At 38.6% G+C, this 20275-nt stretch overlaps 1 protein-coding gene across 5 annotated transcripts in view; it reads left to right on the top strand.

Annotated features, from left to right (window-relative positions):
• LOC126482387 (tyrosine-protein kinase Abl) overlaps nt 1-19851 on the top strand; it is a 456124-nt gene extending 436273 nt beyond the window's left edge. For all 5 annotated transcript variants that reach the window (XM_050106495.1, XM_050106494.1, XM_050106492.1 and 2 more), the window contains exons 14-15: nt 1984-2225; nt 14961-19851. In XM_050106495.1, the coding sequence (XP_049962452.1) occupies nt 1984-2225; nt 14961-17702 (2984 nt within the window). In that variant the 3' untranslated portion in view covers nt 17703-19851. The remainder of the gene's footprint in view (nt 1-1983; nt 2226-14960) is intronic.
• The last annotated feature ends 424 nt before the right edge of the window (nt 19852-20275 follow it).

The following is a 20275-nucleotide window of genomic DNA, read 5'->3' as shown; positions in this document are numbered from 1 at the left end:
GGTGGTGGTGGTGGTGGTGGTGGTGGTGATGTTGGTGGTTATTGTTGTCGTGATGGTAGATGAACATTTTGAGTAGTTGTAGTAACAGCTTTTTCCTCTCTATGGAACTGCTCCATGAAAAACTGCAGTGTTGTGTTTCTTCACCCAACTATGTCTTATCTATCCTCTGAAATTTTTAGTAAGTTTTTCTCTATTTATTCAGTTACATCACCATGTGATGTGATAAGCACATTACATGTTTAGCTTGGATACCCAATAGTTAGAGTACAAGGTGATTCAAAAAGAATACCACAACTTTAAAAATGTATATTTGTTATACATCATTACAAAGAGTATTTAAAAAGGTTTTTTTTCACTCAAAAACAAGTTCAGAGATGTTCAATATGGCCCCCTCCAGACACTCAAGCAATACCCGATACTCCAACTCGTTCCACACTCTCTGTAGCATATCAGGCGTAACAGTTTGGATAGCTGCTGTTATTTCTCGTTTCAAATCATCAATGGTGGCTGGGAGAGGTGGCCGAAACACCATATCCTTAACATACCCCCATAAGAAAAAATCGCAGGGGGTAAGATCAGGGCTTCTTGGAGGCCAGTGATGAAGTGCTCTGTCACGGGCTGCCTGGCGGCCGATCCATCACCTCGGGTAGTTGACGTTCAGGTAGTTATGGACAGATAAGTGCCAATGTGGTGGCGCTCCATCCTGCTGAAATATGAATTGTTGTGCTTCTTGTTCGAGCTGAGGTAACAGCCAATTCTCTAACATCTCCAGATACTGTAGTCCAGTTACAGTAGCACCTTCGAAGAAAAAGGGACCAAAAACTTTATTGGCTGAAATGGCACGGAAAACGTTCACCTTAGGCGAGTCACGTTCATACTGAGTTGTTTCCCGCGGATTCTCAGTGCCCCATATACAGACGTTGTGACGGTTGACTTTCCCGTTAGTGTGGAAAGTTGCTTCATCACTAAACACAATCTTTGAAACGAAAGATTCATCTGTTTCCATTTGAGCAAGGATAAAATCACAGAAATCGATTCTTTTAATCTTGTCAGCTGCAGACAGTGCTTGAACCAATTTCAGACGATAAGGTTTCATAACTAACCTTTTTCGTAGGACTCTCCATACAGTTGATTGTGGAATTTGCAGCTCTCTGCTAGCTCTGCGAGTCGATTTTCCTGGGCTGCGAACAAATGCTTGCTGGATGCGTGCTACATTTTCATCACTCGTTCTCAGCCGTCCAGAACTTTTCCCTTTGCACAAACACCCATTCTCTGTAAACTGTTTATACCAACGTTTAATACACCACCTATCAGGAGGTTTAACACCATACTTCGTTCGAAATGCACGCTGAACAACTGTCGTCGATTCACTTCTGCCGTACTCAATAACACAAAAAGCTTTCTGTTGAGCGGTCGCCATCTTAGCATCAACTGACGCTGACGCCTAGTCAACAGCGCCTCAAGCGAACAAATGTACAACCAAATGAAACTTTATAGCTCCCTTAATTCGCCGACAGATAGTGCTTAGCTCTGCCTTTTGTCGTTGCAGAGTTTTAAATTCCTAAAGTTGTGGTATTCTTTTTGAATCACCCTGTATATTGTTTCTTAATTTATGTGTCATTTGTTGGTGACAAGTTGAGAATTTGTGATGTAGAGCTTTCTGGGTATATCAGAATTAAAATTTGGATTTGGCTAATGTTTTGAAGATACAAGGTGTGTGTGTGTGTGTGTGTGTGTGTGTGTGTGTGTGTGTGTGTGTGTGGGGGGGGGGGGGGGTGAGAGAGAGAGAGAGAGAGAGAGAGAGAGAGAGAGAGAGATCACATAGTGTGTGTACATGTATCTAGAGAATAAACACAGGATACGAAAAGTCATTGTTATTTTTTCACATGTATTAAAAGATTTATTTTTTGAGTTAGTTTATTTAGCATATCTTATCTGTAATTACACTTATTGAATGTAATTGCAGACACTGTTTCTCTGCAGGTATAACACGAGATCTGCAGAGCTTGGCAGCTAGCAATAAAGGTGACAGTGAGAGTGACCTTCAAGATCAAACACCGGATACTGATGACTCAGGGGCACACTCTTATCCTGATGCACCCACAGGAGCTTTCTTTCCTTCCACTAGTTCCTTCAAACGTGCGCCAATCATGGGTAATCGAGGCTTAGAGCAACGAGGAAAGAAGTCTCGAGCCTCGGCCACTAAAGAATCTTCATCCCAAAAGGTAAAACTAATTTCACTACTCAAAACACTAATGTCAATATAAAAAGAACATGTATAGAGATTTTTGATGATGGTGTACCTTGAATTTTAATTAGCAAACCAGGCTGTATGTTACTCTTCCGTCAGTATCAAAATGAAACTGCCATGTAACCAGTTCATTTAGAATGAAGGCAGTAGGGCCCTACTGGTTTCCACACAATTTATTTTCTCCTGTTCATCACTGTTTGAAGTTACGGTACACAGAAAAGAACCAGATGGTACACCATGGCCTACACACATAAACTCACACACAGAGTTGCAAACATCCTAAAGAGACAGGGCTTCAAAATAGCATATAAGCCTGGGCAAACCCTCCAGTCACACCTAAGCCAGCCAGCTACCGAGAGGGACAAATTCCAGCAATCAGGAATATATAAACTTGAATGTCAAAGTTGTGATGCAGTATACATTGGCATGACCTGCAGGAATTTTGAAACACGATACAAAGAACATATCGGATGTTGGATGTATGAAACAAACCATTCCACATTTGCAGAACATTTAAAACACCATAACCATCGTCCTACAAACTTGGAACAAGAAATGAAAATAATGAGAATAAGCAACCATGACAAACATCTTATACAAACACAAGAAAACTTCCACATCCAGAAAGCCAAAGCAGGAAACAAACACATGATAAATGAACAAACACACATCAGCACAGGCTCCCTACTACACTTAATAAAGGAAATGATAAGATAAAACACAAAATCTCTTCCCCCTTCACCTTCTGGACACACACACACACACACACACACACACACACACACACACACCACAAAAAAAAGTGTATCACACCAAAACACACACAAGCAGAGCCAACAATATATATACTGAAACACACACACACACACACACACACACACACACAGGCACATGTACACAAACGCACACAGAAATACATACAAAAGTAAATCACAGATACTTCAATAATTACACTTGAATGTTTGGCAATAACATTCGTTCTTTGGCAAAAACATTTGACAGTCAGCAACAGAAACCAAAACATTGCACTGAAACAAGCATTCAGTTCATAGTGCTGTGGAATGGGAGGGGGGGGGGGGGGGCAAATTGGCTTTCATAAGAAGAAGAACACCAAAAATGCAACAAGAACATAATATGTAAGAAATTGTCCACACAACCTGTAAGTACAGTTCAAAACATTACTACTTAATAGGAAATACCAACCACCAGAACTGTTCGTAACCTATAGGTACAGTGACAAAAATGTAAATTAAATAGCAAGCATATGTACATATTCCAGGCCACTGATGATGCATTGCAGGAAATAAAGGCGAAACGCGTATGATACTAAAATTGTGTTTTATTCAGTTGCTGTCAGATGGTCCATAAGTAAAAATTGTCAATATACTGTAATATTACACGTAACTAAGGAAGACCGGACTACAAAAGTTGAAGATGTCTGTTTGAAGTTAACCATTCTGCCTCCCAACTTTTACTTCACTTTTTAAAAATGCAGTTCTTGTTACGTCATATAAATAGCATCATTTTTTTCTCAGAATGTAATACTCAAAGATATCTTGCAGGTTTTCCTGCACTTTGTGTCTCATTTTTCATTCTAGCCTACTTGAAAAGTGAAAAGTTTTAAATCTTGTTCACACTTTCTGAAAATGGGCAGTTGTTTAAAGAAAGAACATACAAAGGTAGAGCAGAGTTCAAAATGAGTGTCTGTCGTGACACCAGTATGATAATTCACAAAAGATAGTGTTATTAGAGGTACCAACTTCAAGGTTCTTAAAAACCCAGTAACATGTAGAATGATATCCAAAGAATTCTTACCTATGAAAGCACTAGCTTCCACAAGAAGAGTAGTGACGGACTCTTGCTATCATATAAACGTTGACATTCCATGCTTTTGAGATGAGTGATGTAGCCCCTCCTTTGCATACATTACACTCCAAAAAAGACGAGTGATATAGGACCTATTTTTGTCGTTTTTCAGGTTTGTGAATGTACTCCAACATTTCTCCTAAGTCTGTCATCTGTGTAAAAGTACTTTATGATACTTCTGCTGCCACGAGAAAATGCAGTTGGAAGCACATGTCACTCATATTGGCGAGAAGGGGTTAAGACAACAATGCAACTTTTTCTTTTGTGGCATTCATGTTCCCTTTGTTGCCACACATCATACTCATACCACACAACGTCATATGCAGTGCAAAAGACGTCAGTTGTCGTCTGCTGCTTGCTTTGTATGTACTTTCAAGAAAGCCTTACAGTACTGTGCTGAAAAATAGAATAGGGCTAGCTAAGATCTAGTTGGCCAGAAGCTTAAACAAAAATGAACTTAGGTTTTGCAGACAAGATGCTTTGTTGTTTATGAAATGGAAAGACACTAAATCCATATGCAAACTCTGCAGGCTGCCATATGGTGCATGGTGGAGGGTCCCTGTACCACTTCTTGTCATTTCCTTTCTTTTTCCCCTTTGCAAATAGAGCGAGGGAAGAATGAATGACTGCCTATATGCCTCCATACAAGCCTTAATCTCTCTTGCCTTGTGTTGATGATCCTTATGTGAAATGTACGTCAGTGGCAGTGGACTTGTTCTGCTGTCAGCTTCATATGCTGGTTCTCTAAATTTTCTCAGTAGTGGTCCTCAAAAAGGATGTCGTCTCCCCTTCAGGGGTATTTGAGTTCCTAAAGCATCTCCGTAATACTTGCATGTTGATCAAACCTGCCAATAACAGATCTAGCAGCCCACCTTTGTATTGCTTCAATGTCTTCCTTTGACCCAGCTTATCAGGAACCCCAAACACATGAGCAATGATCAGGAATGGATCCCACAAGTGTTCTGAATATGGTGTCCTTTACAAATGAACCACAATTTCCAAAAACTCTACAACTGAAGTCGACCATTTGCCTCATCTACTATGATCCTTACATACTCATTCTATTTCATATTACTTCGCAAAGTTATGCCGAAATATTAAATTGACCTGGTTGGTCAAACAGCTCACTACTAATGCTGTATTTGAACATTCCGGCATTGTTTTACCTAATCATCTAAATTAACCTACATTTCTCTACATTTACAGCTAACTAGCTTTCACCATACCAACTAGCAGTTTTGTCTAAGTCATTTTTTATCCTCCTACAATCACTCAGTTTCAACACCTTCCTGTACACCACAACGTCATCAGCAAACAGCCACAGATCGCTGCTCACCCTGAAGTCTTTGAGCTGTCACGTATCTGGGAACCTACTCTGTAGGCTCGTATCTTGAAGAGTCTGCAATGGAGTACCGTAGGAATTCTAGGAATGTGGAATCTGCCTGTTGCCCTTCATTCATAGTCCACAGTATATTATGTGAGAAAAGGGCAAGCTGAGTTCCATATGAACAGTGCTTTCTAAAATTGTGCATTGCCACCTCAAGGATCTGTATTAAATTCTAACTTATGCTCAAGAATTTTGCAGCAAACCTATGTTGAGGTTTTTGGTCTGTAATTGTGTGGGTCAGTTCTTTAACCATTCTTATATACAGGAGACATGCGCTTTTTTCTAGTCACTTGGGGCTTTGCGCTGGGTGAGATTCACTATAAGTGCAAGCTAAGTAAGGGGCCAATTATGTCCTCCATATGGGAGTATGTGTGATGGTCAAATAACAGTATGTTTGTAAGATCCTCCTGCATGAACAGTTTCTTCATTGCAAAATTTAAAACTTCAGCCTGCTTTTTGCTGTCTTGTACTGCCACACCAGATTGGTCAATGAATGACTGGATAGAAGCCTTCAGTTACCTTCGTGATTTTATGTAGGACTAGAGTTTTCTTGGGAATGTACTAGGAATGTATTTCATTTGACAACTAAACATAAAATGATTATATCTAAAGTCAACATGAGAAATTTGAAAATGAAGAAACCGCAGGACAGTTGTTTAATCCACAATCTTTTATTGTGTACACATGACTGGTTTCGGAACAATTAAATTTGTATCGTCAAAGGGGTTAGGATGGTCTCGGTGATTCAGTGATTTTCTTTTCTACACCAGATGATGGAACTTCAATTGTTCCAAAACTGGTCATGTGTACACAATAAAAGATGGATGATTGCACGACTGCACTGTGTGAGGAGCATTTTTTCAAAACTTGATGCCAAAAATTCCAAAATTGAGTTAGGCATGGTAATGATATAATGTTGATCTTCTACAACAACTGCTGGACCCAGTTTTAGCAAAACGCGATATATACATTCTTACAGTTACAGCAAAAGTTGACAAATGCAATGTAATTACTCTGTGGTATCTCAGCTCTCTTTCTGCAGCAAGCAATTAACAATAATAGGGTATATTGGTTGCATTAAATAATGTTACTCAGTGTTGTAACATTATTGACTGATGGGAATAGTGTTGCAAGCAGATTTCATTGTTCATTTGACACTCACAGTACATCTACGAAGATGTACTGCAACCTGAAGCAGGGTGGATGATGATTCTTGTGATTCGAAGAACGTCTTACAGATCGAAGAATGTTTCGATGGGAGAAAATACCAATTCAAAAACAACTTACATCGATCTGAAATGAGAATCAAAAAGTGTAGAAAGGAATCTATCGTCAAATTCAATCATGGACCTGAAGTTTCGACTTCAGTAGCTAAGGAATGAAGGAATACAAAGCTGTTGAACTCTGTCATGAAGATATTTCTCACTTTCATCATTACATGACACCATTAAATAATAAAATGGACCAAGATAAGTTTCTGTTAAAATTTATTAATATTTCTTCACCTCAGTGCAGAATAATGGACACGAAGAATGGAAAAAGGAAGAATACAATGACAGTGAAATATACCATTAGCAAAACGCGATATATACATTCTTACAGTTACAGCAAAAGTTGACAAATGCAATGTAATTACTCTGTGGTATCTCAGCTCTCTTTCTGCAGCAAGCAATTAACAATAATAGGGTATATTGGTTGCATTAAATAATGTTACTCAGTGTTGTAACATTATTGACTGATGGGAATAGTGTTGCAAGCAGATTTCATTGTTCATTTGACACTCACAGTACATCTACGAAGATGTACTGCAACCTGAAGCAGGGTGGATGATGATTCTTGTGATTCGAAGAACGTCTTACAGATCGAAGAATGTTTCGATGGGAGAAAATACCAATTCAAAACAACTTACATCGATCTGAAATGAGAATCAAAAAGTGTAGAAAGGAATCTATCGTCAAATTCAATCATGGACCTGAAGTTTCGACTTCAGTAGCTAAGGAATGAAGGAATACAAAGCTGTTGAACTCTGTCATGAAGATATTTCTCACTTTCATCATTACATGACACCATTAAATAATAAAATGGACCAAGATAAGTTTCTGTTAAAATTTATTAATATTTCTTCACCTCAGTGCAGAATAATGGACACGAAGAATGGAAAAAGGAAGAATACAATGACAGTGAAATATACCATTAAAAAAATAAATGGTGAAGTAGTGTCTGTATGTACTGCCACTTTCCAAGGACTATCTGCCATGTCAAAGGAGAATTATCGTATCTAGCAAGATGATTTCCTGTAAGAGAGATGTCCAAAGGAAAGGAGAGGAGGTGTCAGAACAGAGAAGGGTCAAAAGGAGATAACTGTTGTCATTAAGATTAATATTAAAAAAATATAGATGCAGAGAGAACCATCATGAAAGGAGGAAGTCTAAGAGATTTATTTGCCTTCTGTCAGTCAAATTTTAGAGAGATTCTGTGAAGAAAGGAAAAAATTTAGAACTGGAACAATATTCCCTACCAAAATACTAGCATATATTTTACAAACATGTCAGTCTATCATTCAGGACACCTCATAGTGATTCCTGCTCCACTTGTAAGGTCGTTTTAATGGAAATAAAAACAGAAACTTACCTGCAGAAGAAGAATGAGCTGTAAACTAGATACAAATTACATAAAATTTGTGCAAAGAGGTTTTATGATACAATGAAGGAAGATAAACAAACTGCCCTTAAGATTAGCTTTGGCATGTAGCAAAACCAGCCTATTCCAAAATTATGATCAGTGATGTTTTGTATGCTAAACAAGTATGATTACACAATCCATGCACCATGACCCATGTTAAGGAGCAAAAGACTGAAAGCATTGTTTTCTACACCCAGTTGGAGACAAAATCGTCAAGAGGATGCAATCATGTTGCTTCGGCTTTGCTGGACTTCCTTTCTGACTTAGATAAGAAACAACCAAATGATGGTACCAATACTATACACCTGTTCTCACATTGTTGCAGCAGCCAAAATAAAAACATTTGTACGACAACAATCCTACAGCATTCTTGGAAAAGAGTACGAGGCTACAGAATAGGTTCCCAGATACGTAACTGCTCAAAGGCTTCTTAAAATAACAGGACCGAGTGTTTTTCTCCTAAAGAATATTATGATATTTTAGAAAATCATGATACTCGAAGTCCTAAACACTGACTGGACTGTTAAAAACCTAGAAGATAGTGCACAGAAAGTACTAAAATCCAAGCTACCTTTCAAAATTAACAATCAGCATTTCATCTCAGACAAGAAAGAAAAGAAGATTGTTAATGTGTTTCTGAGTGATACATACTGTGGAGATCCAGCACAAGTTGACATCCTGAGATGAACGAAACCATGCCATCCAACAGTACTAACATACACTGTTCTACCAAAACAAAATATGATGAGCAAAGAAAAGAAGAAAGATGTAATTTTGAAATTACAGATGATGCAAAGAAAAGAAGAAAGATGTTTCTGCCTTGCTAAATATTTTGAAGTTGCAGATGATGCAGAGGAGTTTTATCAAAATGTCCTAGAGGAATAATGTATGGCTGTAACAGGAAAAACTTCACAGTAAAAAATGTGATTGCAACATGCAAAAATTTTTGTGTTACTTATTTCATACTTTATGATAATAATGATATGAGTTAAACAATTATGTTAAAATAGTTACCATTGCTATTATTGTATTTCTCAACAAAGTCAAAAACTATACATTAAAAAAAACTGCTTTATATAATAATATATGCAAAAATGTGCCTTTTACAATGATGCAGGCATATAATAAACATTATAAAAAATTAGTTGTGGAAAAATTACATTTAAATAAAGAAGGCAACATAACTGATACTAGCAATGATTATAAGCATTTATCATCTGTTGAAAAAACTGGAAAAATCACACCTTAATATTCTGTTACAAAAATCAAATTTTCATCTTATTTCATTGAACATTTTCTTAATATCACTGAGATCTAGTAGTCATCTAAAAATTCAAACACTCAAATGTATTTAAGTGAAAACAGAAAAACTCATTTCGTGAAAAACAGTATCCACTGTATTTATGAAGTTTTGAAAAAATGCTCCCTCAATTTGTAAGTTTTATATAAAAAGTAGAGGCTTACTATCACATACCTTTTTGAGTTTGGTACTGAATTGTAGCATCTTTGATATACAAAGGCTGTCTAGTTGAATTAACTTCTACCCCAAATAGTTCACCAGTAAACAGACTCAGTGAGATACATTTTCTTAAATTGATTCTGGCTGCAGAAATGTCTAAATGGCCTTGGAGGAGATGTAATGTTTGTGCAGAATGAAGCAAAGCAAGATCTGAGAAAGTGACAAGGAAAGATACCTGGTACTATTGTGAAGAATGTGACACACAACTTAAGTTTTCAAAATGCAACCAATTAATTTTCAGTAAAAATTTACCCTTTAAAGGGTTTTATTTTCATTACTAGTGACTTGGAATTCTATCTCAATTTAGAAAATGAAAGATTTAAAAAGATTGCTACTTTTGCAAAACAATCCATTTTCATTTCAAAATAACTGAAACAAGTCTGTTTCTTTGCGGTATTTCACAGAAAAAAGACCCTTCTTTCAAATGCAATAAACTGATGTAAGTTACATGCAGTAGAACCTGCTGCACAAAATTCAGAAAAACTATGAAATAGCACACTATCAGTCAATTGCACTACATCCCCTTTGCCCTGTCATGAAAGTGTTAATATTCAATTGCCAAGAAAGCATGTTCAACCACTGATTTCAAGACTCCCAGTGGCTAACAGTGAGTTGCAAATGTGTTTATATTACAGTTATCCATGGTAAGGAAGAACACAAAAATATATTTAGAATGTTTTCACAATACAGATAGCACTGAAAATGTGATAAAAGCCCAGGAAATGGGTCATCAGCGAAATGCTTGTAGGGCCTTGTAGCATATCAGAAATGGAGATAGCAGGACAAGTTTTGATTACTGGGTTACAAGAATTGGCAACTCTTTTGGAATCGTCATGGTAGGAAAATGGAGAAATAAACTTGTCATGAAAAGGTATTGGAGTAATGTCCAGAAAGATGCAGAACAACTCATTGTTCAAGAGAAATGTGACTTCAAGGAGTGAGAGAGATTATGCCAGAGAGGTAAATGCACTAAGGTGATCGTGAAAATGAACAGCTGATCGATTTGAGATACAGGAAGCAGAACAGTCTGTAGGGTCCTCACATCAAGAAAGAAAAAAAAGTGTTGCACTTGTGGCATTCAAAGTGTCTGATCCATTGTACCAGATTGTCAAATTCTCATCTTGGCAGAATACTCATGCTTTGATCAGTTACAATTAGTTATTGCTCGTAACGATTATATTATGTATTACAGACTACTAGAGAAGTATTAGGGATAGTGAACGAGAGATAGACGACAGTGACAGGAATCATTCCTGAATTGTGGCTGATGGAAATTCACTACACATTATGTGCTTAGCTACCATCTACAAAGTTTTTTGATGGCAAGAATTCAGATATATGTAGTAAAGCAGACAGCAACCACTTGGAAATTGTGTTACAAAATATGTTCTGCTGTAGGGTATTGCATGTAAAGTTTATAGACATATTTACCTATTTTTGTTGAGTTGCAGCCGGGCACAAGAAAAAGAGTGCTATACATTTAAGGTTTCGGTCAGACATTCACACAAGCACAACTTACTCATATGATCTCTGTCCCTGGTCATTGTGGCTGAACTGTGTATAGCAACTGTGCCTAATGTGACAAGCAGTCTTTGGGTGGTGGAGATCAGAAAGAGGCTGGGCTGGGGAGGGGAAGGTATAGCAAGCTAGGGTTGAGGTGGGGGAGGGTGTAGTGCTGCTTATGGGGGCTTGCAGTTACGTGGTGGAGATGGGGCATGGCTGCCAGGTACAGTTCGGAGGTTTGAGGAGGGAGGGAGGAAGTGAGCAGAAAGGAAGAAGAGGGGAAAAAAGACTGGGGGGGGGGGGGGAGGTGAAATAGAAGACTTCATAGTGCTGAAGTGTGGAGATAGAAAAGGGGATAATTGGGCGAAGGACAGAGACTATTGAAGGTTGGTGGGTGGGGGTTACAGGCAGGTATGTGGCATATACTGCAAGGAGAGTTCCCACCTGCACAGTTCAGGAAAGCTGGTGTTGGCAAGAAGGATCCAGGCAGGCCTTAAAAGAGGCATTGAAGTGAAGCACATTGCTGACAGACAGCTTGTTAGTTGTCTTGCCCATGTAGAAAGCAGCACAGTGGTTGTAGCTTAGTTTGTAAATCACAGGACTGCTTTCACAGGTAGCCCTGCCTCCGATGACATAGGAGAGACCTGTGACCAGACTGGAGTAGGTGGTAGTGGGAGGACATATGAGACAGATCCTGTATCTAGGTCTATTGCAAAGGTACAAGTCAGGGGGGCAAGGGGTTGGAGTGGGGATGGACAAGGTTATTGTGTAGATTTGATGGGTGGTGGAATACTACTGTGGGAGGAGTGGGAAAGGTAGCAGATAGGATAGTCATTATTTCAGGACACGACAAGAGGTAGTCATGTAATGCAGGTGGGAAATCTCTCTCCTATATATCTTATGTTCCTGTAAGCATCCTGGCCTCAACCTTCATTGGTCCCTGTCCTTTCACCCACTTATCCCCTACTGTGATCCCATTATTCCAGCACTACGTAGCCTTCTGTTCCACCAGCACACCAACCAGTCTGTTTTATCCTCCTATAGTACTCTCCTTTTCTGCTCCCCTTGCCCCTCCCCTCTACCTCAAATCCCCCAACTGCACCTAGCAGCCCTGTCCTGTCCCCACAATGCCGTGCATGCCCCCACAAGCAGCAATACACCCTCGTCCACCCCTACCCTTTTATTGCTCCCTGTCCCTGACCCAGCCTCCTCCTCACTCTCTCCTCCCTCCTCCCAACTCCACTTACAGATTGCTTGTTCCATCAGGTGCAGTTGGTGTACTCAGCCTGGCCTCAATGGCCAGAGACAGTGGTCATGTGTGTGTGAATTGTGCTTTTGTGTGTGTGTGTTTTCCACTTCTGAAGGAGGTCTTTCAGATGAAAGCTCAGATGTATAGCAGTCTTTTTGTTGTGCCTGTCAAAAACTCAACGTCTGCTCTGTATGGTGAGTAGCAAATCTTATCTTTTTCATATGGTCATTACTCCTTCCTAGATTTTCCATTGTTGATTTTTACCTATTTTTGATCATTTAAGTTAATGGTTTCAGAAATACAAAGTTTATGCAAGGCATGTTCATTTTTTAAAAACATTCTTAGGAGTATTGTAATCTAGAACTATCTGTCTGAAATTTATGTGATCAGTCCATTTGTAGTTTTTCCCCTCCAGTTACCTGCCAGTATATGTTTAGTCTTCTGCTGGACTAGTAACCATTATTTTTTATGAAACTTCCTGGCAGATTAAAACTGTGTGCCCGACCGAGACTCGAACTCGGGACCTTTGCCTTTCGCGGGCAAGTGCTCTACCATCTGAGCTACCGAAGCACGACTCACGCCCGGTACCCACAGCTTTACTTCTGCCAGTATCTTGTCTCCTACCTTCCAAACTTTACAGAAGCTCTCCTGCGAACCTTGCTGTGGGCACCGGGCGTGAGTCGTGCTTTGGTAGCTCAGATGGTAGAGCACTTGCCCGCTAAAGGCAAAGGTCCCGAGTTCGAGTGTCGGTCGGGCACACAGTTTTAATCTGCCAGGAAGTTTCATATCAGTGCACACTCTGCTGCAGAGTGAAAATCTCATTCTGGATTATTTTTTATGCTTATACTTTCAAAAACTGTTAAACCTCATCTTACTTTGGTTTTCATTTAATATAACACTTCGGTTAGAATAATTTAGTAAATACTGATCTTCTCTCCTTCATTCAAAAACAAAAAGGATTCCTGTGTCCCATGAAACAGTATGTAATTTTATTATTACATTCTTCTGACCAACTAAAGCCATCGAACATGCAAGGGCATAGGTGCTGGTAAAGTAAATCGGTGTGGAAAATTTAACAATTTTGTAGTTGGTCTGATCTGATGATAAGAATCCAAAACAATAGGCATTCCTTGGGAGATAAATGTACACACAACGATTTTCAACAATGGCAGTGTGAAGTGGAAATGTTACTAACATGCCCCGCAAATTATTAGTCTTGTACATCTAAGAAATGACCTAATATGGACCCTAAACTCTACTTCATACTGCACAAAAAAGTCATCAGATGTGTTTGTTGGCTATTGCAGAGTATGTCTGTTACAAAGAGATAGATCAATCAGTGATACAAGGATCACTTTAGAGATGATGGAATGACTCAGTTGTTATGGTCTGGCTCCCACCAAAAGTCACTAACTACAATGTAAGATTACGTTCAGAGCATATTGAATAAAACCGCCATTGGCCTGTGGAGGAATTAAAAATGTTTTATGAAGTAGAGACAGTGTTGAATGTCAGTGCAAATGCTCTGTGTGGCTGTTATGATATTGATGCAGACAGTGGTGACCGAAATTATGTTATTTCTGAAGTTGGCTACAGTGCAGTTAGGAGCAGTTGCTGATGTCTATCCTTGGTAAGATGCCTGAAGAAGACAAACTTATTTGGTGCTGTTTGATTGTGGAAATGGATGCACAGAATAGCTCAGAATTGGACCACTTTCAAACATAATGTGAACAATAATTATTGTTGATGTCAAAATTAAAACACTGTGGAAACATTTTGAAGGGAACCTTTTATTTCAATGCCATGGTAGTCCTCTGCACAAATCAAGAGCATCATAGTTTGAAGAAAGTATGTTGGAGTTTCTGGGCTAATATACTCAAAGCTTTTGGTTGAATCACGTGCATATCTATGGGTTGACGCAAACTGTTCACCATTTTTGAGAAAGGATGGTAGCAGATTTAGCCTTCTATATATCAGAACTCATTCTGCATATCTGTACCAGAAATTATTCTGCATACTCTGTACCAGAAATTATTGTTCTGTTTATCAGAACCTGCCCTTAAAGTTAAACATTATAATAATAGCAAAAGAAAATCTCTCATGTTTGTTAATGGGTCCTTGGACAAAATGACATAGGGAATACAAGATTTTTTTGCCAGTTAGTGTATATAGACTTAGTCTCTTCATGGCTTTTAGATAGTAAGGTAAAGAATGGCTGTATATGCATTTGCAATGTGATAATCTATATTAAAACCACTATAATTATTGCTGCAGTAAAACTGTGTAACTCTCATATTAAACCTATTTACACACTTGGCAGATCAGTTCAGAAAGAGTAACACAGAAAATGTCAGGCAGAGAACCTGGAGTGTTTTTAAATTTATTTATAAGTTTCATGAAAGGATCTAGAAGAATTATTTAAGTGGTTAGCTTTATGGTACAAATAATATGCAATATTTGCTTAATGCATTGGAGTTGTGTTTCAAAAACTTTCCTTTTTCAGGTTGTGCAAGTTGTAGCTCTTGAGGTGAAAAATGTAACACGAGCCATAAATCGATATGGCACACTACCCAAAGGAGCCCGCATTGGAGCATACCTGGAGTCATTGCGGCAGAGTGGTCTAGCAGGAGGAACAGATGCTGATGAAATGGACCAAGGAGAAGAAATGGTAGAGCAGCAATCTATGAATGATCTTCCTACTCCCCATCGTTCAGTGTCACCAAGAACTAACATACGTACCCAGCCTCAGATGATACGTAGCAACTCGTCTGGAGGAACTGTTGGAGGCTTCCATCAGCATCACCATCCACCTTCTTCACCAACTGCAAGCAAATTACAACGACCTCGCGCAGCTGGAAATACTCGTAATCATGGGCCGGAGATGCGTACGTTCCGTGCACCAAACACCTCAACTTTCCGTGGGGGCAGTCCTTCAAGAGTGCTTCAGCCTTCATTGGCTGATTTGGAGTTTCCACCACCACCTTCAGATCTACCCCCTCCCCCAGAAGAGTTTGACTGTGTTAGTGAAACCCCAATGACCCCAGAACCACCTCCACCTTTGACTGCTGCTTCCCCCAGCCCAGAAAGACGACGACTCCGCTCTGGTGCTGCTTCTGGCAAGCCATCAGGACTTTCTTCACCTCGTAGTTTGCGGAAGTTAGCTCACAGTTCCAGTTTAGATCAACCTTCTCCTCATTGGGCCTCATCAAATGAGGCTGAACGGAACTATCCAATTGTAGAACCCATTTTTCCGCTGGATCATAGTGACCAAGAGCGGGATAGCCCTCATACCACGCAAACCAGTGATGTTCGAAACACTGAACCATCTGTAGAGGAGGCAAGTTCTAGATTTGGTGTGAGCCTGAGGCACCGTGAACCATCTACTGACTCCTGCAGCAGTGTTAAGTCAGGAAGAGACAGGGAAGATTCCTGTCAGTTGACGCAGAGTGGTCGCCGAAGTTCGAAAGGACGGCCTCGTGATCGCCCTCCAAGTCCACCAAGATCCAGCAGAAGTTTAACATCTCCAAGTCTTGAAACAAAAAGTCCTCTCTCCCCTGGTAGTGATGCACCTGCACTGTATTCACCTCCAGCACTTCCTTCTGAAACTTGTTCCTCCCCAACCCAGAATAAGGATTTTCCTAACTTCAGTGAACCTGATTGCCATCATCCAGACGAAGAAATGTGCTCCCCAAATGAGAATGATGAAACAGAGAGGAGACCTTCTTGTAGCAAACCTGCAAAAAGTGTACCATCAGATGTGAAAGACCTGTTGGAACTTAAATTGATGGCAGAGATTAAAGAGAGAGCTGATAGAGGCTTTGGACGGAATGGGTCAAAAGAATCTCCACATGGTGATCAACCGTCTGCATTAATTGACCCATCAGCACAAATGGTTTCAGAACTTAATGAAACTCTGCTGCAAGAAAACAGCCGACAAGAATCAGCTTCTGATATTAGCTTTAATAAAACTTCTCCTGATTTAGGAGGAAAAGCATCTGGTTCTCCAGTTGATATAAAATCGAATCTGCGTAAGTTCAGTCGAGGATCAGACAGTTCAAAATTGTATGATCAGCAGACGAGCTCTAACCAGGAGCCAGTAGGTAGTAACTTAGGTGGGTTTAAAGCTCAGCTGAAGAAAATTGAAGCTGCTCCTAAGAGAGTGGGTGCAAAGGAGGAGAATGAGGACCATTCTGTTTCCATCATAGACTTTAAATCTCGTTTACGTAAGGTAGATAACACTGGAGATAAATTATCTGAAAAGGTCTCAAAGAAATCAGAAAATGAAAAAGCAGAAGAGGAGCAGGGACAAGAGGACGAGAAGCGTCGAAATAGTGTACATTTAGATGGTGACTATCATGAGGACGACGCAAAAAAGAGGGACAGTACAGTGAGTGCCCATAGTCTAGATGGAGGATCATTGAAAGTAGACGAAACAGAGGACAAACGACGTAGTACAGGTAGCATAAGTAGTTTAAAAAAACTGTGGGAAAATAAAGAATCAACATCCGAGTGTGCCCCTGGCCAAGTGAGTCCAAAATTAACGTTAAAGACAGCAGTCAAGCCTGAAGTTCCTTCTCGAACGTGTCGTGACACACCGTGTGATGATGATGATAGGTCTAGGAGTGAAGAAAATAACAAAGATCATAGTTCTCCAGAAGATGCACCAAGCAGGATTAACAAGGTATCTGTAGGTGAAAGAAGAGTGTGGCCCCCTACAACAAGTGATGAAAAACCTGCAGTTCCTACTAAACCATTAGTAAAAGCTTCCAAGCCAGTTATATTTTCTTCCAAACTTCCTACAAGCTCAGCAGCTATTTATGCAACACCTTCTATGTCAAAACCTTCTGTCATACCAAAAAGCAGTAGTAGTGATAGCAAAACAGAAGAAGAGACATGTGGGAAACTGGAAAGTGAAAAGGACGCTAAAGATGAGCGGGAAAGTGTTCTCGAGATTTCACAAGCCTTAGAAACGAGTTTATCTGTGTTAAGGTCATCTCCAAATGTATCGACAGGCAGCTGGCTGCAACTGTCAGACAAAGTTGGTTTGTTCCATTCTTCATGTGTAGGTTATGCTGATAGGGTACCACCTCACACACGGTTTCATTTCCGTGAATTACTTACTAGACTGGAAACTCAGGCTCAACAGTTACGCTCAGCCAGTGTTAGAAACTCAGCTGATAATACGCGGCTTTTCACTGAAGTACAGAATACTGTGAAAGATGTGATAAATGCTGTGCAAAGATAGGTCCATTAAATGTATGATAAAGACTGATTTAGTTTATGGTAACTGCACCTACTGTAGAAGATCATTGATGTGTTTCACGTGTGTGTGTAGGAATGAGCACACTTCATCTGATCTCTTCTGAGATTTAAAATAGAGTCATCCGTGTTCATCTAGGTGAATGTGTGTGTCTTTTTTTTAGGCATTATGCGTACTTATTGTACTTGTGGAATTTTCTGTGATGTGTGTGAGACTCAGTGGTTTTTTCCTCAGTCGTGAATATCCATTGTAAGAAGTGAAGAGCAGGTTATAGTTTCCTGGTGAGGAATGTAATCAGAAGGTTATTAAAGCAGGAAATACGTGTTAAGATGGTAAAATGTTTGTGCTGAGAGCCGAAGTCTGGTAAGTGTTGAGAAAAATATCCACTTTTGAGTCATATATTCAGGTTTTACCAAAAAAATATGAAACTATAGACTATTTTTCATACAGTATTTGCTGATACATTGTTTTACAGCATGCATCATCCAGAGAGGTATGTATGTGTGCTGTGTGTATGCTTCACTGTATTGTGTGGAATTTACTGCATGTATTAAATTTGAAGGCTTGAGCACAACTTCAGTCTGAATACCATTAAACAATAGCTGTTATTTATGAAGCTGCTCTAGGTAAATGCAAATTAACAAAAAAATATCTGCAATTGATCTTGTTTTGAGTTCTGTTGTATTTGCTACCCCTCCCCCCTTTTACCTGTGATAACGTTGTACATTGGATTAGATGCTTGACAGATATGAATAGCACGTGCTCAAATATAATTTTATGCAGTATTGAATGAGTGTTGTTTGTCTAACAAAAAATGCAAGCAAGAAATTAGGACAGGGACCATAATGTGCTATTTGTTTCCAAGGAGTATTTTCTTCCGGGGCTGCAGTGATAACTTTCTCCCCTATAATGTTACTGAAGAATGGAATTCAGAAATAAGCAGTATTTGAACTTAAAGGACTATTATTTTATGCTAAGTACAATTACTGCTTACATTCTCTGATTATTTGCATAATTTGCATTGTTTATGCTAGTCTATGTAATGTATAGTTATATTGAATAGAGTTGAGAATTGGGATGTAACATCTTGCAAAGAGTTTTTATAAACCCAAAGATTTTAAAAATAACTTTTCTTACTGTGCACATACAAATATTCCCACTGTTATTGTGTAGTGACTAATTCATCCTTTTTTAAAATGAATTCATAGTTTGTTTAAATGAGCCAAAAATGTTTTTCAAAACAACGAACTGGAAATCATGTACTGAAAAATTCAGAATCTGCCTAATATTGCAGGTTTAGTATTTGCTCATGCCATTTCTTGCATACTTTTTTAAAATTTCTTTTGTAATGTAAATAGGTTTTGTATGAAAACATTTCCCACTTGGCGCTCATTAACAAAGCAAAGAAAATCGATTGTGTACTGTGTTAATTTAAAACAGACTGTGTATGATACTTTTATATGGCAGTGAATAGCAACTTTGGAAAGTGTGTTTGTGCAAAATAAATCGGAAAAAACATTATGAGATTACTTGAATACTCTGTGATCTGTTGATGCTAATTTGGTTCTTTATGTTATATATTATTTATTTTTCATTTAACTTCAGCAGTAGTGCAAATTGTACCAGCTGTCTTGTAATCCTGTCAGTGGATTTTTTTAATAATATGTACTATTTTTACACTAGCATTATATTCTAGGTACAGATTTTTTTGTTCCTAGATTTCAAACCAGTGAAACTTCACATAGGTAACTGTTAGTATAGTACCAGTATCATGGCTCAATATTTTAGAATGAAATTTTGAATTTGAAAATTTTTTGGAGATTCGAGAGAGAACTCTGTATGTCTGATCGTAAGGATGAAGATGGAAAAATAGTCTTGATTTTGTATTTCTCATGTTTACACTTTATAACTGTGAAGTAATTTTCGCAAGGAAATTCTGTTTTATATATGAAGATTATATATATTATATATATATTTCTCTGTACGAATGCCAGATTACTTCATTATGGTTTCTTTACTTTGTATGTTGATGCATGCATTTTGTACAGGTAAAAGTGTGTTCCTTTGTCAATGTGTATTGCTGTATGGATGTTTGTACAATGATTATAAATATAAACAAGAAGTAGAATCAAAATTCATTTGTACCCTTCATGAATACTCCTTCAGAGCATTTTCCTTTCCATAAATTGCAGTTCATAAGCCTGTCATTTTGTCTGTAATTAAAATAACGTTTTCAATTGTGTTATGGTTTCTCTGTGTATTTCTGCACCAGTGTTTTACTAGAATGGCACTGTTTTTAACTGCACTTGATCAGTTAAGGGACGTGTAAATGCTACTCAGCTGAAATACTCTAGTTCAGTTTATTTCTCATTCAGGATACACAGTTCTGAACAGGAATGCAGATCTCGTTTTTCACATTCTATTCACAAACACAAAGAACTCCATTTATTTAGTTTTCTTTTTTTTAATCGAAACACCCATAATGAAACTTCATAGTTAAAATTACACTATGCGATCAAAAGTATCCGGACATCCCCCAAAAAGAAATGTTTTTCATA

Source organism: Schistocerca serialis, chromosome 5, assembly GCF_023864345.2.
Source record: "Schistocerca serialis cubense isolate TAMUIC-IGC-003099 chromosome 5, iqSchSeri2.2, whole genome shotgun sequence".
Taxonomy (NCBI): Eukaryota; Metazoa; Arthropoda; class Insecta; order Orthoptera; family Acrididae; genus Schistocerca; species Schistocerca serialis.
This window is presented reverse-complemented; position numbering and strand designations above follow the sequence as displayed.